Source organism: Hypanus sabinus, chromosome 6 (genome assembly GCF_030144855.1).
Source record: "Hypanus sabinus isolate sHypSab1 chromosome 6, sHypSab1.hap1, whole genome shotgun sequence".
Classification (NCBI taxonomy): Eukaryota; Metazoa; Chordata; class Chondrichthyes; order Myliobatiformes; family Dasyatidae; genus Hypanus; species Hypanus sabinus.
Genome location: NC_082711.1, coordinates 14,344,045 through 14,363,447, shown reverse-complemented (window position 1 = coordinate 14,363,447; position 19,403 = coordinate 14,344,045). Strand labels below are relative to the sequence as shown.

Here is a 19,403-nt window from a genome sequence, read left to right as displayed (position 1 = left end):
CGGGCCACAGCGGCAGAATACCACGCCGGGTTCCACTACCTGACAAAGTGACCAGTGAGTGTCCGCTCGATGCTCCAAGGGTCTGGGCAAGCAGGCTGTACGGATCAGGAGTGGCCAGGCTGCGGGAGAGGTGCCCCGCCCCAACACCGAGTCCCTGAGGCAGTCTCTTCGTCAGGTGTGGAGGGAGGCTTCGAAACCCATCACCCTCCCTCCACGCCAGCCCCAATTCCGAGGTAGGCTCCTTTCAATAGACAATAGGTGCAGAAGTAGACCATTCGGCCCCTCGAGCCTGCACCGCCATTCTGAGATTATGGCTGATCAACTACTATCAATACCCGGTTCCTGCCTTGTCCCCATATCCCTTGATTCCCCTATCCATAAGATACCTATCTAGCTCCTTCTTGAAAGCATCCAGAGAATTGGGCTCCACTGCCTTCCGAGGCAGTGCATTCCACACCTCCACAACTCTCTGGGAGAAGTTTTTCCTTAACTCTGTCCTAAATGACCTACCCCTTATTCGCAAACCATGCCCTCTGGTACTGGACTCTCCCAGCATCTGGAACATATTTCCTGCCTCTATCTTGTCCAATCCCTTAATAATCTTATATGTTGCAATCAGATCCCCTCTCAATCTCCTTAATTCCAGTGTGTACAAGCCCAGTCTCTGTAACCTCTCTGCGTAAGACAGTCCAGACATCCCAGGAATTAACCTCATGAATCTACGCTGCACTTCCTCTACAGCCAGGATGTCCTTCCTTAACCCTGGAGACCAAAACTGTACACAATACTCCAGGTGTGGTCTCACCTGGGCTCTGTACAAATGCAAGAGGATTTCCTTGCTCTTGTATTCAATTCCCTTTGTAATAAAGGCCAACATTCCATTAGCCTCCTTCACTGCCTGTTGCACTTGCTCATTCACCTTCAGTGACTGATGAACAAGGACTCCGAGATCTCTTTGTATTTCTCCCTTACCCAACCCTACACCATTCAGATAATAATCTGCCTTCCTGTTCTTACTCCCAAAGTGGATAACCTCACACATATTCACATTAAACGCCATCTGCCAAGTATCTGCCCACTCACCCAGCCTACCCAAGTCACCCTGAATTCTCCTAACATCCTCATCACATGTCACACTGCCACCCAGCTTAGTATCATCAGCAAACTTGCTGATGTTATTCTCAATACCTTCATCTAAATTGTTAACGTAAATGGTAAACTGCTGTGGTCCTAATACTGAGCCCTGTGGCACCCCACTAGTCACCACCTGCCATTCTGAGCTACCCTTTGCTTTCTATCTGCCAACCAAGTTTCTATCCATGTCAATGCCTACCCCCCCGATGCCCTGAGCTTTGATTTTACCCACCAATCTTCTATGTGGGACCTTATCAAATGCCTTCTGAAAATCGAGGTACACTACATCCACTGGATCTCCCCCGTCTAACTTCCTGGTTACATCCTCGAAAAACTCCAACAGATTAGTCAAGCATGATTTACCCTTGGTAAATCCATGCTGGCTTGGCCCAATCCTATCACTGCTATCTAAATATGCCACTATTTCATCCTTAATGATGGACTCTAGCATCTTTCCCACCACCGATGTCAGACTGACAGGTCGATAGTTCTCGGTTTTCTCCCTCCCTCCTTTCTTAAAAAGTGGGATAACATAAGCCAGTCTCCAATCCTCAGGAACTGATCCTGAATCTAAGGAACATTGGAAAGTGATTACCAATGTATCCGCAATTTCCAGGGCCACCTCCTTTAGTACCCTAGGGTGCAGACCATCTGGACCTGGGGATTTGTCAGCCTTCAGTCCCATCAGTCTTCTCATCACCGTTTCCTTCTGAATGTCAATCTGTTTCATTTCCTCTGTTACCCTATGTCCTTGACCCATCCATACATCTGGGAGATTGCTTGTGTCTTCCTTAGTGAAAACAGATCTAAAGTACTCATTAAATTCGTCTGCCATTTCTCTGTTTCCCATAACAATTTCACCCAATTCATTCTTCAAGGGCCCTACATTGTTCTTAACTATCTTCCTTCTCTTCACATACCTAAAAAAGCTTTTGCTATCTTCCTTTATATTCCTGGCTAGCTTGTGTTCGTACCTCATTTTTTCTCCCCGTATTGTCTTTTTAGTTAAGTTCTGTTGTTCCTTATAAACTTCCCAATCATCTGTCCTCCCACTCACCTTAGCTCTGTCATATTTCCTTTTTTTTTAATGCTATGCAATCTCTGACTTCCTTTGTCAACCACTGTGGCCCCTTTCCTCCCTTTGAATCCTTCCTTCTGTGGGGGATGAACTGGTTTTGCACCTTGTGCATTATTCCCAAGAATACCTGCCATTGCTGTTCCACTGTCTTTTCTGCTAGGCTATCCGTCCAGTCAACTTTGGCCAGCTCCTCCCTCATGGCTCCATAGTTTCCCCTGTCCAACTGCAACACTGACACCTCTGAGCTGCCCTTATCCTTCTCAAATTGCAGATAAAAGCTTATCATATTGTGATCACTACCTCCTAATGGCTCCTTTACTGCGAGACCGCTTATCAAATCCTGTTCATTACATAACACTAAATCCAGAATAGCCTTGTCCCTGGTCGGCTCTCGTACAAGCTGTTCCAAGAATGCATCCCGTAGGCACTCTACAAACCTATCCTGTGGTCCAGCACCAACCTGATTCTCCCAGTTCACCTGCATGTTGAAATCCCCCATAACTACTGCGACATTACCTTTGCCACATGCCAATGTTAACTCCCTATTCAACTTGCACCCAATATCCATGCTACTGTTTGGGGGCCTGTAGACAACACCCATTAGGGTCTTTTTGCCCTTACTGTTCCTCAGTTCTATCCACAGACTCTACTTCTCCTGACCCTACGTCCCACCTTGCAAAGGACGAAATCTCATTCCTCACCAACAGGGCCACCCCACCCCCTCCGCCCACATTTCTGTCCCTACGATAGCACGTATACCCTTGTACATTCATTTCCCAGGTCTGATCTCCCTGCAGCCATGTCTCCGTTATCCCAACAACATCATAGTTACCCATTCGCACCTGGGCTTCATGCTCATCCGCCTTATTTCTGACACTTTGTGCATTCAGATATAGAATTTTTAACCCATTTCTCCTCTCTCTGTTTGAATCGCTGCCTATTGTGCTTAATCCAGCTCCCCGAACTCCCATCGGACTATAAGTCCCTAGAATTTTGTTGTCCTTCCTAAATTTACTTATTCTTTCAACACATTTAACTCCATGTTCTGTCAGACCATCCCTCTGTACATGTGTCCTCCTTATCACTTGTTCCGCCCCACCTTCCTCTACTACACGCTTAATATTCCGGAACCGTGTAGTCCCCACCTGTCCTTTATTCTTCCTCTCGCTATCCTCCCTCACGTTCTGGATCCCTGCCCCCTGCAAATTTAGTTTAAACCCCTCCCCCCCAAGAAGCACTAGCAAATTTCCCTGCAAGAATGTTAGTACCACTCCAGTTCAGGTGTAAACCGTCCCTTCGGAACAGATCCCACCTTCCCTGGAACAAAGCCCAATTATCTACAAACCAGAAGCCCTCCCTCCTGCAGAATCCTCTCAGCCACGTTATTAATCTTTATAATCCTTCTGTTCCTTGCCTCACTCACATGTGGCACAGGTAGCAATCCTGAGATTGTTACCCTGGAGGTCCTGCTCTTCAGCTTCGCACCTAACTCCCTGAACTCCCTACGCAGGACCCCCTCACTAATCCTACCCACGTCGTTGGTCCCTACATGGACCACAACATCTGGATTCTTGCCCTCCCTCTCGAGAATAACCTGCACTCGATCTGAGATGTCTCGGACCCCGGCACCAGGGAGGCAACATACCATCCGAGACTCCCGATCTTCCCCACAAAATCTCCTATCCGCCCCCCTGACTATAGAATCCCCTATCAATACCGCTCTCTTCCCTTCCCTCCTCCCCTTCCTAGTCAAGGGTCCAACCTCAGGGCCAGAGACAGGACCACTGCAGCTTGTTCCTGGTAGGTCATCCCCACCAACAGTATCCAAAACGGTATACTTATTGTTGATGGGAACGGCCACAGGGGTGCTCTGCTCTCTCTGTCTGCTCCCCCTGCCTCTCGTCACCAGTCGTCACCCATTTGCCTACCTCCTGTCTTTTCGGTGTGACTGCCTCCCGATAACTCATCTATCTCTGCCTCTGCCTCCCGAATGATCTGTAGTTCATCCAGCTCCTGCTCCCCGAAACTTCCCACAGATGTTGCCTGGACTCGTTCTCCCAACGTTTCCTTTTGTGTCTGAACCACTCTCTGATGGATCAGAATCCAACGCCGACAGTTTACAGTAGTTACAAAAAAAAAAGGGAAAACAACTCCTCCGTGCGAGAAAGATTCACATTTATCACATATAAACCGTAACATGCAGAGAAATGGGTCGTGTTTGCATTAACAACCAAAGGACGTAAGCACCGCCGGCACATTCTGGCGCCAACATAGCATGCCCACAAACAACGTTCATCAGGACACAACAAAACAAAACGGAACACGACAAGCAACAAAATAACAACGGCCAGACAAACCCCGTTCCTCCCTCTCACCAACACCCCGCAATCACAGAATTAAAGCTATTTTAAATAGCTTAATAAGACACGAAATATACGAACTGGAAACAATCCAAAATATTGGCTGATGACAGTAAGTAGAAACCTCCCAGAAAATTATTGAAAGAGAGACCTGTTTAAGGCGAGTTCTTAAAATGCAGTTATATACAGTATCCCAATCTTTGTTATACAGTGTATAGAGTCCCCCGAACCGAACACACGGTTCCTAATTCTGCATCCCCATGTCACAGTGTAAATGAACTAAAACAGTGTGTGAAACATTTAATCCGCAGTTTCAAAAAACGTCTTATAAACTCGAAACGTCGACTTACCCCGGGAATGGCACACTGGGTCAGCAGGGTGACAAACAGCACGGGAACTTGGGCGAAGTTCATCGCGCCCGCCCGGGTTTGCGGCGCCGGCTCGGAGAGGTCACCCCACGATCCGCACTGAAGAGCTTTCAGAGGGGTCGTGAGCGCTTGTCCAGTGACCTCTTCCTGCAATCGGGCGGTTGCAGATGGAAAATCAACTCCCCCGCTATCTTCCATCCGCACTCCTCCCAAGTTTACTGTGGGTACTTTTTATATTAGTCCTGGAATTGGCTGACGGCGGCATTAACCAATCAGAAAGCAAGCTGTCTCGCCATTCACCAATGGCAGCGCGGGGAAGGGGCGGGAGAGTCAGGTACCTGGTGCGTGTGGGTATTTCAGCAAAGGTGTGCGGCGCCTCAAAGTCTTTGGGGGGGAACTTTGCGGACCGTTCGGCGTCTGCTGGGCGGCACGGGGGTGGTCAGTGAACCAGGCTTGACCCGCTGGGCTACTCCGGCAGACTGCCTGTTGCTGCGGCTTGATTCGGGTACCACAGGCGCCGCAGCGCCGAAATGCGCCCTCCTTCCCTTCAGACTCGGCTTTCCTCCCGGCTCGGCGTACTTAAACACTCACAGACGAGGAATGCCGCGCCTCCCCGCCCCCCACATACTCCCCCCATCGTCGAGGGCATCTTCGAAAGGCAGTGCCCCCAGAAGGCGGCATCCATCACTGAGGGCATTCAGCACATGCTCTCTTCTCATTGCGCCCATCAGGGAGCCTGAACACCCGCACTCACTCTTTTTGCCCTACTTATTTTTTTATATTTCTTGTAATTTATAGTAATTTTAAATATTTTACCGCTACGCTGCCACGAAACAAGAGATTTGATGACAAATGTCGGTGATAATTAACCTTTAACCCCTAACTTTATTTTTGATAAAATGCTCTCTGCATCCACTCTACCGAGAGGTACCAATGAAGTGGCCACTGTGTGGATGTTCTGCCAGAATTTGACATCCCAAAGTGCACTGGTATGGAAGGAATTGAGGTTATAAAAGCAGCAATTAAATCCCAATTTCACAGGTTTGGCGGGTCCATTTAATGACAGAGAATGTGTACAGCACACAACCTGAAATTCTTACTCTTCACAGACATCCTCAAAACAGGAGAAAAACCCCAAAGAATGAATGACAGGAAAATATTAGAGCCCCAAAGCCCCTCCCTTCCTTACATGCACAAGCAGCAATGAAGCATCCCCCCTCCCCCTCCTTCCACTTGTTCCAGCAGAACCCCCCCCCCTCCAAACCACCATCCGCCACACAAGCAACAGAGACAATGATCTGGAGTCCATCAAACAGCACTGCTCATCCCAACAGTTCGACATCCCACGGGTTTTCTCTCTCTCACGAGTGAGGAAGAGAAAGGTATCACTCCTGCCCCCTGTGAGGGTGGAGGCCAACAACTCGCTGTTTTGATGCAGCGTTGCTTTAGCTTGAGTTCCCCCGACTCGAGAATCAGCAGCGAGAATCAGCAGCGAGAGAGAGCAATTGCTCAAGTGCAGGGGCCTCCAACAGCTGCACCTGCGGTCTCAACGATCTGACCTCCTGTGACGCTTCACCGGCGAGGAATCGGATTGTCCACAGGTCTGCGGTGCTGCACTATGAAAGCGCACACCTTCCAGGCTGGTATCGAAACTGCTTGGCGAGTTCCAAGAGCAGGAACCCACGACCGTGAAGAACCACAGTTTGAGTGCAGCTGTAGAGCACAGACTCTGACAGAGCCCCAGCCACCTTGAAAAAGAAAGAAGAGACATTAAAGAGAAGAATTTAAACTGTTTCACAGGTGAACTCAAAGTCACCCTCTGGCGCCATCTTCAGCTTCTCTTTACCTCATCTTTTGTCACTAATCTTTGATGTTGTGGTACAGTTTTGATTCTTTGATTTCAATATTCTTCCTAGCTTGACTGTAACCCACTGCTAAATATGCCAGCTCCATGTAAGTGAAAGTCAAGTTTAATCTGCTGAAGGATCTCGACCTGAAACGCTGACTATACCCTTTTCCGTAGAAGCTGCCTGGCCTGCTGAGTTCCTCCAGCACTTTTTTGTCATGGTCTGGTCCGTGAAGTCCTTGTTCCAGTTCACGGTCCGGTCCATGGACTCCGGACTCCGGGTCATCTGGCTGTCCGTTGTTTCAGTTGGACTTAATCACAGGCACCTGATTCTCATATTGTGGCCCTGGGTTTGAGTGTGGTTGCTGGTTTGTCTTGTTGGTATCCTGTCCTGTGGGGTAAGTCAGGCCATTCTTGCTGTTACCCTATGGTGGGATCTGTCCCTTCCTGTCCTTGCCTCTGTGGGGTAAGTCAGGCTGTCTTTGCTGTTACCCTGAGGCTGGACTGTTCCCTCCCTTCCCTCTGAAGCCCTGCCGGCTACCCTCGCCTGCGTCCTCACCTGTATTGCCATCTAGTTCAGCAGTTGGAGTGAGACCGGAGCCTTGCCACACCAACAGAAGGAACTATCTATCGTTGAGCTTGGAACTGTCTCATTGTGTCCTTGTGTTTAGTGTCCGTGTATGAGTCCCGAGCCCTATGTCCCCTCCCCAAGGAGGGGTCCTGGCTCTGTGTTCTGTGCTCCTGTGCTCCAGTCCACATCCAGGGCTCCGAGGAGGCCTCAGTCGATGTCCAAGTCCAAGTTGTAGCCTAGGCGCTGAGTCCTGGTCTCGTCCAGGGCTAGTGTCCGTGTCTAACTACGCCTCTCTCTGCTTCTGCTTTGCTCTCCCTTGACCTAGGCTCTGTGTTGCTGCTCTCCCTCGATCAAGTCCAAGTCTGAGCTTCATGTCCTCGTCCAGCCCTGGAGTCTCGCTGGGCTGGACGAGGACCCACATCCAGTCCTGTTGCCTTGCCATGTTCAGTCCTCACTTGGATCCAGAGTCCGAGCTCGAGTCAAGACCCAGGTTCCGGGTCCCCGTCCAGTCTCTGGCTCAGAGTCCTTGTCCAGGTTCCTAGTTCCTCATCCAGGTCCCACTTTCCTCCTCTAGTCCTAGCCCATACCCTGTCTCCTGGTCTTGTCCAGGGCCTGTGTCTTGTCCAGTGTCGTTTCTTCCCCACTTCCCTTTATTTCTTGACACACTTAGTCCTCTCCCTAGTACTTCAGTGTCTGTGTCTTGCATTTGGGTCTATTCCCAACGCCCACCTTATGACATTTTTGTCTGTGTTGCTTGGATTTTCAGTATCTTGCAGATTTTCTCTTGTTTGTGTCAAGTTTATAATAATTTGGACAAGTCCATGTCTGCACAGGTGCAATGAAACACTTACTTGCAGCACTTACATGGGCACAGGGCGTCAGATACACAGCATTCACAAGGAAAAACACATTAAACTTAAATTGCACATACCCATCATTTTGCTGGTGGATCGGTTACTGGGTGTGTAGCAGAGTTAACAGCTTAGCTGGAGGTATGTCTTGTGAGTTTGAGCTGCAGTATGGACCATAAATCGAAATAGACCGTAAGATACAGTACAGGAGCAAAATTAGGCTATTAGGCCCATCAAATCTGCTCCGCTATTGATCATGGCTGATTTATTTTCTCTTGCAGCCCCATTCTCCTGCCTTCTCCCTGTAGCCTTTGACCCCCCCCCCCCCTTTTACACCATTACACGAACCTATCAATCTCTGCTTCAAATAACCTGATGACTTGGCCTCCACAGCTGCCTGTCGCAATGATTTCCACAGGTTCAACATCCTCTAGCTAAAGGCTGATTAAAGAACTAAAGAATTAAAAGAATCATATTAGGATTGAGGGCCACACATCATCGTGGCTGTTGTAAGATGTGGTCCGCTAACAATTTTGGGATGATAACCCTGCACCCCAGCCCAAGAGCATAAAGCAAAATTGCCATCTAAAGTGTCCCAGTGAGATGGAGTTCAAGAGATGTGTCAGTAAACACTGGTGTTGTCTTTAATTTGTGACTGAATTAGAACATGGCACATTCGATTTATAGGACTTTATTCCCTGGAGTGTATGAAGCTGAGGGGAGATTTGATAGAGGTCTACAGTTATATTAAAAGCAAGAGGATAGTGAGGGATAAAATTGGTCCCTTAGAGAATCAGAGTGGTCATCTATGTGTGGAGCCGAGGGAGATGGGAGAGATTTTGAACGATTTCTTCTCTTCGGTATTCACTAAGGAGAAGGTGTAAGGTGTGGGAAACAAGTAAGGAAGTTACGGAACCTATGACAATTAAAGAGGTGGATGTACTGGCACTTTTAAGAAATTTAAAAGTGGATAAATCTCCGGGTCCTGACAGGATATTCCCCAGGACCTTGAGGGAAGTTTGTGTAGAGATAGCAGGAGCTCTGACGGAGATCTTTCAGATGTCATTAGAAACGGGGATTGTGCCGGAGGATTGGCGTATTGCTCATGTGGTTCCATTATTTAAAAAGGGTTCTAGAAGTAAGCCTAGCAATTATAGACCTGTCAGTTTGACGTCAGTGGTGGGTAAATTAATGGAAGGTATTCTTAGAGATAGTATTTATAATTATCTGGATAGACAGGATCTGATTAGGAGTAGCCAGCATGGATTTGTGCGTGGAAGGCCATGTTTGACAAACCTTATTGAACTTTTTGAAGAAGTTACGAGGAATGTTGACGAGGGTAAGGCAGTGGATGTAGTCTATATGGACTTCAGCAAAGCCTTTGACAAGGTTAGTTAAGAAGGTTCAGTCGTTAGGTATTAATGCTGGAGTAATAAAATGTATTCAACAGTGGCTAGATGGGAGATGCCAGAGAGTAGTGGTGGATAATTGTTTATCGGGATGGAGGCCGGTGACTAGCGGGGTGCCTCAGGGATCTGTTTTGGGCCCAATGTTGTTTGTAATATACATAAATGATCTGGATGATGGGGTGGTAAATTGGATTAGTAAGTATGCCGATGATACTAAGGTAGGTGGTGTTGTGGATAATGAGGTGGGTTTTCAAAGCTTGCAGGGAGATTTATGCCGGTTAGAAGAATGGGCTGAATGTTGGCAGATGGAGTTTAATGCTGAGAAGTGTGAGGTTCTACATTTTGGCAGGAATAATCCAAATAGAACATACAGGGTATATGGTAGGGCATTGAGGAATGCAGTGGAACAGAAAGATCTAGGAATAACAGTGCATAGTTCCCTGAAGGTGGAGTCTCGTGTAGATAGGGTGGTGAAGAAGGCTTTTGGAATGCTGGCCTTTATAAATCAAAGCATTGAGTACAGAAGTTGGGATGTAATGTTGAAATTGTACAAGGCATTGGTAAGGCCAAATTTAGAATATTGTGTACAGTTCTGGTCACCGAATTATAGGAAAGATATCAATAAATTAGAGAGAGAGAGTGCAGAGACGATTTACTAGGATGTTACCTGGGTTTCAGCACTTAAGTTACAGAGAAAGGTTGAACAAGTTAGGTCTCTATTCATTGGAGCATAGAAGGTTGAGGGGGGATTTGATCGAGGTATTTAAAATTTTGAGAGGAATAGATAGAGTTGACGTGAATAGGCTGTTTCCATTGAGAGTAGGGGAGATTCAAACGAGAGGACATGATTTGAGAGTTAGGGGGCAAAAGTTTAAGGGAAACACAAGGGGGTATTTCTTTACTCAGAGAGTGATAGCTATGTGGAATGAGCTTCCTGTAGAAGTAGTGGAGGCCAGTTCAGTTGTGTCATTTAAGGTAAAATTGGATAGGTAAGACAGGAAAGGAGTGGAGGGTTATGGGCTGAGTGCGGGTAGGTGGGACTAGGTGAGATTAAGAGTTCGGCATGGACTAGGAGGGCTGAGATGGCCTGTTTCTGTGCTGTGATTGTTATATGGTTATATGGTTATACAAAATAATGAGGGGTATAGATAGGGTAAAGGCAAGCAGGCTTTTTCCACTGAAGTTGGGTGAGACTACAACCGGAGGTCATGGGTTAAGGGTGAAAGGTGAAAAATTTGGTAGCCTCGGAATCAGAATCAGGTTTATTATCAACGACATAAGAGATTCTACAGATGCTGGAAATCCAGCGTAACTCACACAAAATGCTGGGGGAACTCTGCAGGCCAGGGTAGCGTCTATGAGGAGGAATAAAGAGTCGATGTTTTGGGCTGAGATCCCGCAAGGGGACTGGGTTTACTATCAGGTTTAGTATCACACACATATGTCATGAAATTTGTTATTTTGCAGCAGCAGTACAGAGCAATACGTAAAAGTCCACTGTAAGTTACAAAAAGGAATATAAAAATAATAAACAGATAGTGCAAAAAGAGGGTAAAGTAGTGAGATAGTGTTCATGGGCTCGTGGACAATTCGTAAGTTTGATGTTGAAGGTGAAGAAGCTGTTTTTAAAGCATTGAGTGTGTGTTTTCACTCCTGTACCTCCCCCTGATGGCAGTAATGAGAAGAAGACAAGCTCTGGGTGGTACGGGTCCCTAATGATGGTGGGGAAGCGAGTCCTTGATGCTGGGGAGGCTAGTGCCCATGATGGAGCTGGCTGAGTTTACAACCCTCTGCAGCTTCTCTGATCCTGTGCATTGGCTAGACCATACCCGACAGAGATGCAACCGGGCAGAATACTCTCTACGGTACATCCGCAGAAATTTACTAGTCTTCCGTGACATTGTGGTATATCTTTTTCAGCACCCCACTTCATCACTTCCAGCGAGCTATGAATTTGTGCGCAGTTAATCTGACCAACCATTAGTTAGCCCTCCTCCATTCCCCCCTCCCCCCCAGTCACAAGCCCTTCTCTGTAACTGTATCAGGATGTTGGGCCCGGGATAGATCTTCAGAGATGTTGACACCCAGGAACTTGAAACTGCCCACCCTTTCCATACTGACCTCTCAATGAGAGTGTTCCCTTGACTTCCCCCCTTCCCAATGGTCTCTTATATTCCAGTGAGAATCCAATCTCTCTTTATAACTACATCCCTCCATTCCAGACAACGTTCTGGAGAGTCTCTTCTGCACTCCCTCCATTGCTACCGCACCCCAAGTTCAAGTTCAAGTGGAAGTGTCATTCAGCCATACATGAATACCCATGAATACAACCAAGTGTTCCTCCAGGGTCAGGGTACAAACACAGTAGCAACAGTCACACACAGCAGGAGGCACCTATAAGACAGCAAACACATAGAATATATCAGTAGAATGCAGTCACGCGAACAAATATACAGTCCCAGTCCCTGAGTCCGTGAGTGTTACAGCAGTCAAACACAGTATAGCTTGTCTTCTGCAGAGTGAACACTGGGGGGCAGCACCAACCCCACCGCCTCTCTCCTGTAAATAGGCGACAACATGACTTGAAGCCTGGTCCTCATGCAGCTTCCCAGTAAACCCAGTCCCCTTGTGGGATCTCAGCCCAAAACATCGACTCTTTATTCCTCCTCATAGACGCTACCTGGCCTGCTGAGCTCCCTCAGCATTTTGTGTGTGTTACGCTGGATTTCCAGCGTCTGTAGAATGAATTGGGAGAAATTGTTATGGGAAACAGGGAAATGGCAACAGAATTTAATGCGTACTTTAGATCTGTCTTCACCAGGGAGGACACAAGCAATCTCCCAGATGTATGGATGGGCCAGGGACATAAAATATCAGAGGAATTGAGACAGATTGACATTAGGAAAGAAACTGTGATGAGTAGACTGGTAGAACTGAAGGCTAATAAATCCCCGGGTCCAGATGGTCTGCATCCGAGGGTTCTAAAAGAGGTGGCTCAGGAAATTGCGGATGCATTGGTAATCATTTTCCAATGTTCCTTAAATTCAGGATCAGTTCCTGAAGATTGGAGAGTGGCTAATGTTATCCCACTTTTCAAGAAGGGAGGGAAGGAGAAAACGGAGAACTATCGCCCTGTTAGCTTAACGTCAGTCGTGGGGAAGATGCTTGAGTCCATTATTAAGGACGAAATAGTGGCACATCTTGATGGCAGAAATAGGATTAGGCCAAGCCAGCATGGATTTACCAAGGGCAAATCATGCTTGACTAATCTGTTGGAGTTTTTTGAGGGTGTAACAAGGATGTTAGACGAGGGTAAGCCAGTGGGTGTTGTGTACCTAGATTTTCAGAAGGCATTCGATAAGGTGCCACATAGGAGATTGGTGAGTAAAATCAGAGCTCTTGGCATTGGGGGCAGGGTTTCAACATGGATAGAAAACTGGTTGGCAGATAGAAAGCAAAGGGTAGCAGTGAATGGGTGTTTCTCGGACTGGCTGGAGGTGACTAGTGGGGTACCACAGGGCTCTGTATTGGGACCACAGCTCTTTACAATTTATGTCAATGATTTAGATGAGGGCATTGAAAACTATATCAGCAAGTTTGCTGATGATACTAAACTGGGTGGCAGTGTGACATGCGAAGAGGATGTTAGGAGAATACAGGGAGACATGGAAAGGCTGGGTGTGTGGGCAGATACTTGGCAGATGTCATTCAATGTGAATAAATGTGAAGTTATCCACTTTGGAAGCAGGAACAAGAGGGCAGAGTATTGTCTGAACGGTGTAGAGTTAAGTAAGGGAGAAATGCAAGGAGACCTAGGAGTCCTAGTTCACCAGTCAATGAAGGTGAATGAGCAAGTGCAACAGGCAGTGAAGAGGGCAAATGGAATGTTGGCCTTTGTTACAAGGGGAATTGAGTACAAGAATGTCCTTTTGCATTTGTACAGGGCCCTGGTGAGACCACACCTGGAATATTGTGTACAGTTTTGGTCTCCAGGTTTAAGGAAGGACATTCTGGCAATTGAGGAAGTGCAGCGCAGATTCACTAGGTTGATTCCTGGGATGGCAGGGCTGTCTTACGCAGAGAGATTGGAGAGATTGGGCTTGTACACGCTGGAATTGAGGAGATTGAGAGGGGATCTGATTGAAACGTTTAAGATAATTAAAGGATTTGATAGGATTGAGGCAGGAAATATGTTCCAGATGTTGGGAGAGTCCAGTACCAGAGGGCATGGATTGAGAATAAGAGGTCAGTTATTTAAAACAGAGTTGAGGAAGAGCTTCTTCTCCCAGAGAGTTGTGGAGGTGTGGAATGCACTGCCTCGGAAGACGGTGGAGGCCAATTCTCTGGATGCTTTCAAGAAGGAGCTAGATAGATATCTGATGGATAGGGGAATCAAGGGATATGGGGACAAGGCAGGGACTGGGTATTGATAGTGAATGATCAGCCATGATCTTAGAATGGCGGTGCAGACTCGAGGGGCCGAATGGTCTACTTCTGCACCTATTGTCTATTGTCTATTGTAATGTTAGTAAGGGCTTAGACGTAGTTGTGGTTCCCCACCCACCACCAATGAATCAGCGAATCAGACTTGCAGCTTTTAACAATAACAACGTCCTGAAATGATAAGGAAAATGACCAATACAATGACTTGCTGTTAGGCTGTGCACTACCTTCGTGCTCTGATTCTCTGACACAGGCAGCTGTGCGATCCGCACTAATCCAGCTCCTACAGCTTCTCCGCCAACGAGCAGCTTGCTGATGGAGTAGACCTGCAGTACTTCAAGTTGTTAAAACCCAGCAGGGTCTTGTGATCATTAAACAAAAACATTAAAAAAACACAATAACACCTTTGACTGGCCCTATGGAAGGTGCTGCAACCGAGCGTGCTGCTACCTTCCCTCCTGTAGTGTGGTAACCAGAACTGTACGCAGTACTAAGATATCTAGTCAGCATTTGGTACGTCTGCAAGATGACATCCCAACTCCATGCCCCGGCCTATAAATGTCTCTTTCATGACACAACATCACTTTCAGGAAATATTGGTCAGCTAATTTGATCAATCTTTCTAGTTAGCTACCCCACCCCTCTCTATCTATTACCCCCATGACTACACTGCACTGTAACCTTAAAACTCTTTTTCTTTTTTCTTCTTTTCATGGAATGATAAGAGGAGAATTGATTATCTTATTTTTCATTATATACAATTAGATTAATACTATGTATGACCTTGTTAATGTTTATTTTACCTTTTGTATGAATTGTTACCGATATAGATATTTGAGCTAATTCTCCTCTTGTTTACATATATGTACTTTAATTAATAAAAAGGTTGATAAAGAAAGAAAAAAAAAATCTTTTTATAATGCTCATAAACACAAGAGATTCTGCAGATGCTGGAAATCCTGAGTAACTAGAAAATATCCTGAATATATGGATTTCAGCAAGGCATTTGATAAGGTACCCCATGCAAGGCTTATTGAGAAAGTAAGGAGGCATGGGATCCAAGGGGACATTGCTTTGTGGATCCAGAACTGGCTTGCCAACAGAAGGCAAAGAATGGTTGTAGATTGGTCATATTCTGCATAGAGGCTGGTGACCAGTGGTGTGCCTCAGGGATCTGTTCTGGGACTCTTACTCTTCGTGTTTTTATTAATGCTCTGGATGAGGAAGTGGAGGGATGGGTTAGTAAGTTTGCTGATGACACAAAGGTTGGGGGTGTTGTGGATAGTGTGGAGGGCTGTCAGAGGTTACAGTGAGACATTGACAGGATGCAAAACTGGGCTGAGAAGTGGCAGATGGAGTTCAACCCAGATAAGTGTGAGGTGGTTCATTTTGATAGGTCAAATATGGCAGAATATAGCATTAACAGCAAGAGTCTTGGCAGTGTGGAGGATCAGAGGGATCTTGGCGCCTGAGTCCGTAGGATGCTCATAGCAGCTGTGCAGGTTGACTCTGCGATTAAGAAGGCATACGGTGTATTGGCCTTCATCAATCGTGGAATTGAATTCAGGAGCTGGGAGGTAATGTAACAGCTATATAGGACCCTGGTCAGATCCCACTTGGAGTACTGTGCTCAGTTCTGGTCGCCTCACTACAGGAAGGATGTGGAAACCATAGAAAGGGTGCAGAGGAGATTTATAAGGATGTTGCCTGGATTGGGGAGCATGTCTTATGAGAATAGGTTGAGTGAACTGGGCCTTTTCTCCTTGGAGCAACAGAGGATGAGAGTTGGAAGCAACAGGTACAACAAGCTGGATGAACTCAGCAGGTTGGGCAGCATCCGTGGAAATGAGCAATCAACATTTCGGGCTGAGATCCTTCATCAGGACTGAAGAGACAGGAGGCAGGGGCCCTATAAAGAAGGTGGGGAGAAGGTGGGAAGGAGAAGGCTGGTAGGTGCCAGGTGAAAAACCAGTAAGGGGAAAGATCAAGGGGTGGGGAAGAGGATAGGCAGGAAAGGTGAAGAAGGAATGTAAGGGGAAAGCACTGTGTAGTAGAAGAAGGCAGAATCATGAGAGAGGTGATAGGCAGCTGGGGGAGGAGGCAGAGTGAAACTGGGATGGGGGAAGGGAGAGGGAATTACCAGAAGTTGGAGAAATCGAAGTTCATACCAAGGGGCTGGAGACTCCCCATACAGTATAGGAGATGTTGCTCCTCCAACCTGAGTTTGGCCTCATCATGGCAGTAGAGGAGGCCATGTATGGACATATCCGAATGGGAATGTGAAGCAGAGTTGAAGTGGGTGGCAACCGGGAGATCCTGTCTGTTGTGGTGGACGGAGCGGAGGTGCTCGATGAAGCGGCCCCCCAATCTGCGTCGGGTCTCGCCGATGTAGAGGAGGCCGCACCGGGAGCACCGGATGCAATAGACGACTCCAGCAGACTCACAAGTGAAGTGTTGAGTTCCTCCAGCTTGTTGTACGTGTTGCTTTGACCACAACATCTGCAGTGTACTTTGTGTTGAGGATAAGAGGCGACCTGACAGAGGTGTTCAAAATGATGAGAGGCATTGATCATGTGGATGATCAGAGGCTTTTTTCCCAGGGCTGAAATGGCTGCCACAAGAGGACACAGGTTTAAGGTGCTTGGAAGTAGGTACACAGAAGACGTCAGGGGTAAGTTTTTTACACAGAGAGTGGTGAGTGCGTGGAATGGGCTGCCGGCAACGGTGGTGGAGACGGATACGATAGGGTCTTTTAAGAGACTTTTGGATAAGTACATGGAGCTTAGAAAAATAGAGGGCTATGGGTAACCCTAGTAATTTCTAAGGTAGGGACATGTTCGGCACAACTTTGTGGGCCGAAGGGCCTGTATTGTGCTGTAGGTTTTCTATGTTTCTAACTCACACAAAATGCTGGAGGAACTCAGCAGGTCAGGCAGGCTTGACCTGAAATGTCAACTGTTTACTCTTTTCCATTGATACTGCAGCATTTTGTGTGTGTTGCTTTTTATAACCCTGTCTACATTGTCAATACATTCCAGTATTTATGTTCTTTTGCATATTTTATTCATTATCTGTATTTTAACCTTTAATTTTATTTAGTTTTTTATTTATGACTATTGAATGTTGCACTCAGACCAACACACTACAGCAAATTACTAATTCATGTAGATGTACAGTATATGGTGAATAAAGTTGATCCCTGAGGATGACAAGGTGTTTAGCATTTATTTTGTATGTTCCACCAGAATTTCACACCACAATGTGACTATACCTGGAATAAATTCAGGTTTTAAAAGCAACATTAAATCCCTGATTTACCGCGCCTTCTGTCCTTAACTCTTGATGTTCCAGCGCATCTTTGATATCTTATTTTCAATATTCTTCCTTGCTCAAATGTAACCGTTCAAAGTTCAAAGTAAATTTATTATTAATGCATATACCTGGATTTTTAATAATTTATAATAAATAGAATAGTCAATGTAACATAGAAATACACTCAAATCAGCATGCGTTAAGCAGTCTGATGGCCCGGTGGAAGAAGCTGTCCCGGAGCCTGTTGGTCCTGGCTTTTATGCTGCGGTACCGTTTCCCAGATGGTAGCAGCTGGAACAGTTTGTGGTTGGGGTGACTCAGGTCCCCAATGATCCTTCAGGCCCGTTTTAACACAACTATCCTTGTAAATGTCCCGGATCATGGGAAGTTCACAACTACAGATGCACTGGGCTGTCCACACCACTCTCTGCAGAGTCCTGCAATTGTGGGAAGTACAGTTCCCATACCAGGCAGTGATGCAGCCAGTCAGGATGCTCTCAATTGTGCCCCTGTAGAAAGTTCTTAGGATTTGGGGGCCCACACCAAACTTCTTCAACCGCCTGAGGTGAAAGAGGCGCTGTTGTGCCTTTTTCACCACACAGCTGTGGGGAGATTTGATAGAGGTATACAAAATTATGAGGGGTATTATTAGGGTAAACACAAGCAGGCTTTTTCCATTGAGGTTGGGTGAGACAACAACTGGAGGTCATGGGCTAAGGATGAGGGGAACTTGAGGGAGAACTTCGTCACTCAGAGGGTAGAGTGAGCTGCCAGAGGAAGTGGTGGGTACAGATTTGATTGCAACTTTTAAGAGAAGTTAGGGTAAGTCCACTTGGCATGATTAACTAATTATTATTTAATTATTTATGGTTTTATATTGATATACTTCTTCATTATTCTTGGTTGGTGGGGCTGTAACGAAACCCAATTTCCCTCGGGATCAATAAAGTATGTCTGTCTGTCTGTATGGGAGGGGTATGGAGGGCTATGCACCAGGTGTGGGTCAATAGGACTAAACTTAGACTCGGTTCTTCCCTCAGCTTAGTTGGTGCATCGAGCGGCCAGCTCCTTCCAGTTGGAACGGCCACTGGCGGCAGCTTCTTAGGAGTCGCACCATTCTGCAGGTCATCTTGGTAGGTTCTGGCACCATGTCTTCTTGGGTCTTCCGCATCTCCTTTCGCCATCTGATGCAATTCAGTGCCCTCGCTGTTTCTGTTCTGTCGTTGGTTTTATGAGGCCGAGTTGCTAGTCCGAAGCTCAACTCTCCTCCCTCCTCAGCATGGGCTTGGGAGAGGCCATGGTGGGACTAGGCATGAAAACAATGTGCCTGGAGAGGATGGGCTGAAGGGCCTGTTTCTGTGCTGTAGTGCTCCATGACTCTGGTCTATTCTGGTTCACCCTCTAGACCTTCAATTCTGAGCTTTCTAGATGCTATTTGTCTGTGTACTGGATGTCACAAGGCTGTCCCAACAATCAATACTTCTGTGAAATGACATCTGCCTGATTTTCATCTGATAATGTTCTCTGTGGGAGGGGGTGGATAATCAGTGCAAAAATCTTCACAGCTTTCAGGCGTGGTCCTGGAGATGACTTCACTCAAACATGGTCACACTGAACAAACTGCAAATGTTGTGGTGAAACTGTGATCTTATAATTTTGCACTCTTATAATTTTGATCTAATTTCCTCTGATAAAAAGGATAAACTATAAGTAGAAGCACGAGCAGGCCATTCGCCATTCTATGAGACCGCAGTTGTTCCTTCTCACTGGAGCAGGAGAATGAGGGAGAATCTTTTAGAGGCGCACAAACCTATGAGGGGTATAGCCATACAGGATTTCTCCTCCTTGGGCTGACCGAGACTAGAACTAGAGGTCATAGGTTTCAAAGCTCAAAGTGAATTTATTATCAGAGTAGATATATGTCACCAGATACAACACTGAGCAACATGCACAAAATGCTGGAGGAGCTCAGCAGCATCTATGGAAATGAGACTCAGCTCGAAACATTAACTGTTTATTAATTTCTGTAGG

At 46.6% G+C, this 19,403-nt stretch overlaps 1 protein-coding gene across 1 annotated transcript in view; it reads right to left on the bottom strand.

Annotated features, from left to right (window-relative positions):
- LOC132394989 (vasoactive intestinal polypeptide receptor-like) overlaps positions 1–18,556 on the bottom strand; it is a 95,666-nt gene extending 77,110 nt beyond the window's left edge. The window contains exons 1-3 of the mRNA XM_059971322.1: positions 18,366–18,556; positions 6,517–6,688; positions 4,923–5,087 (exon numbers count right to left, since the gene is read on the bottom strand). Of these exons, the coding sequence (XP_059827305.1) occupies positions 4,923–5,087; positions 6,517–6,688; positions 18,366–18,556 (528 nt within the window). The remainder of the gene's footprint in view (positions 1–4,922; positions 5,088–6,516; positions 6,689–18,365) is intronic.
- Between the last annotated feature and the right edge of the window lie 847 nt (positions 18,557–19,403).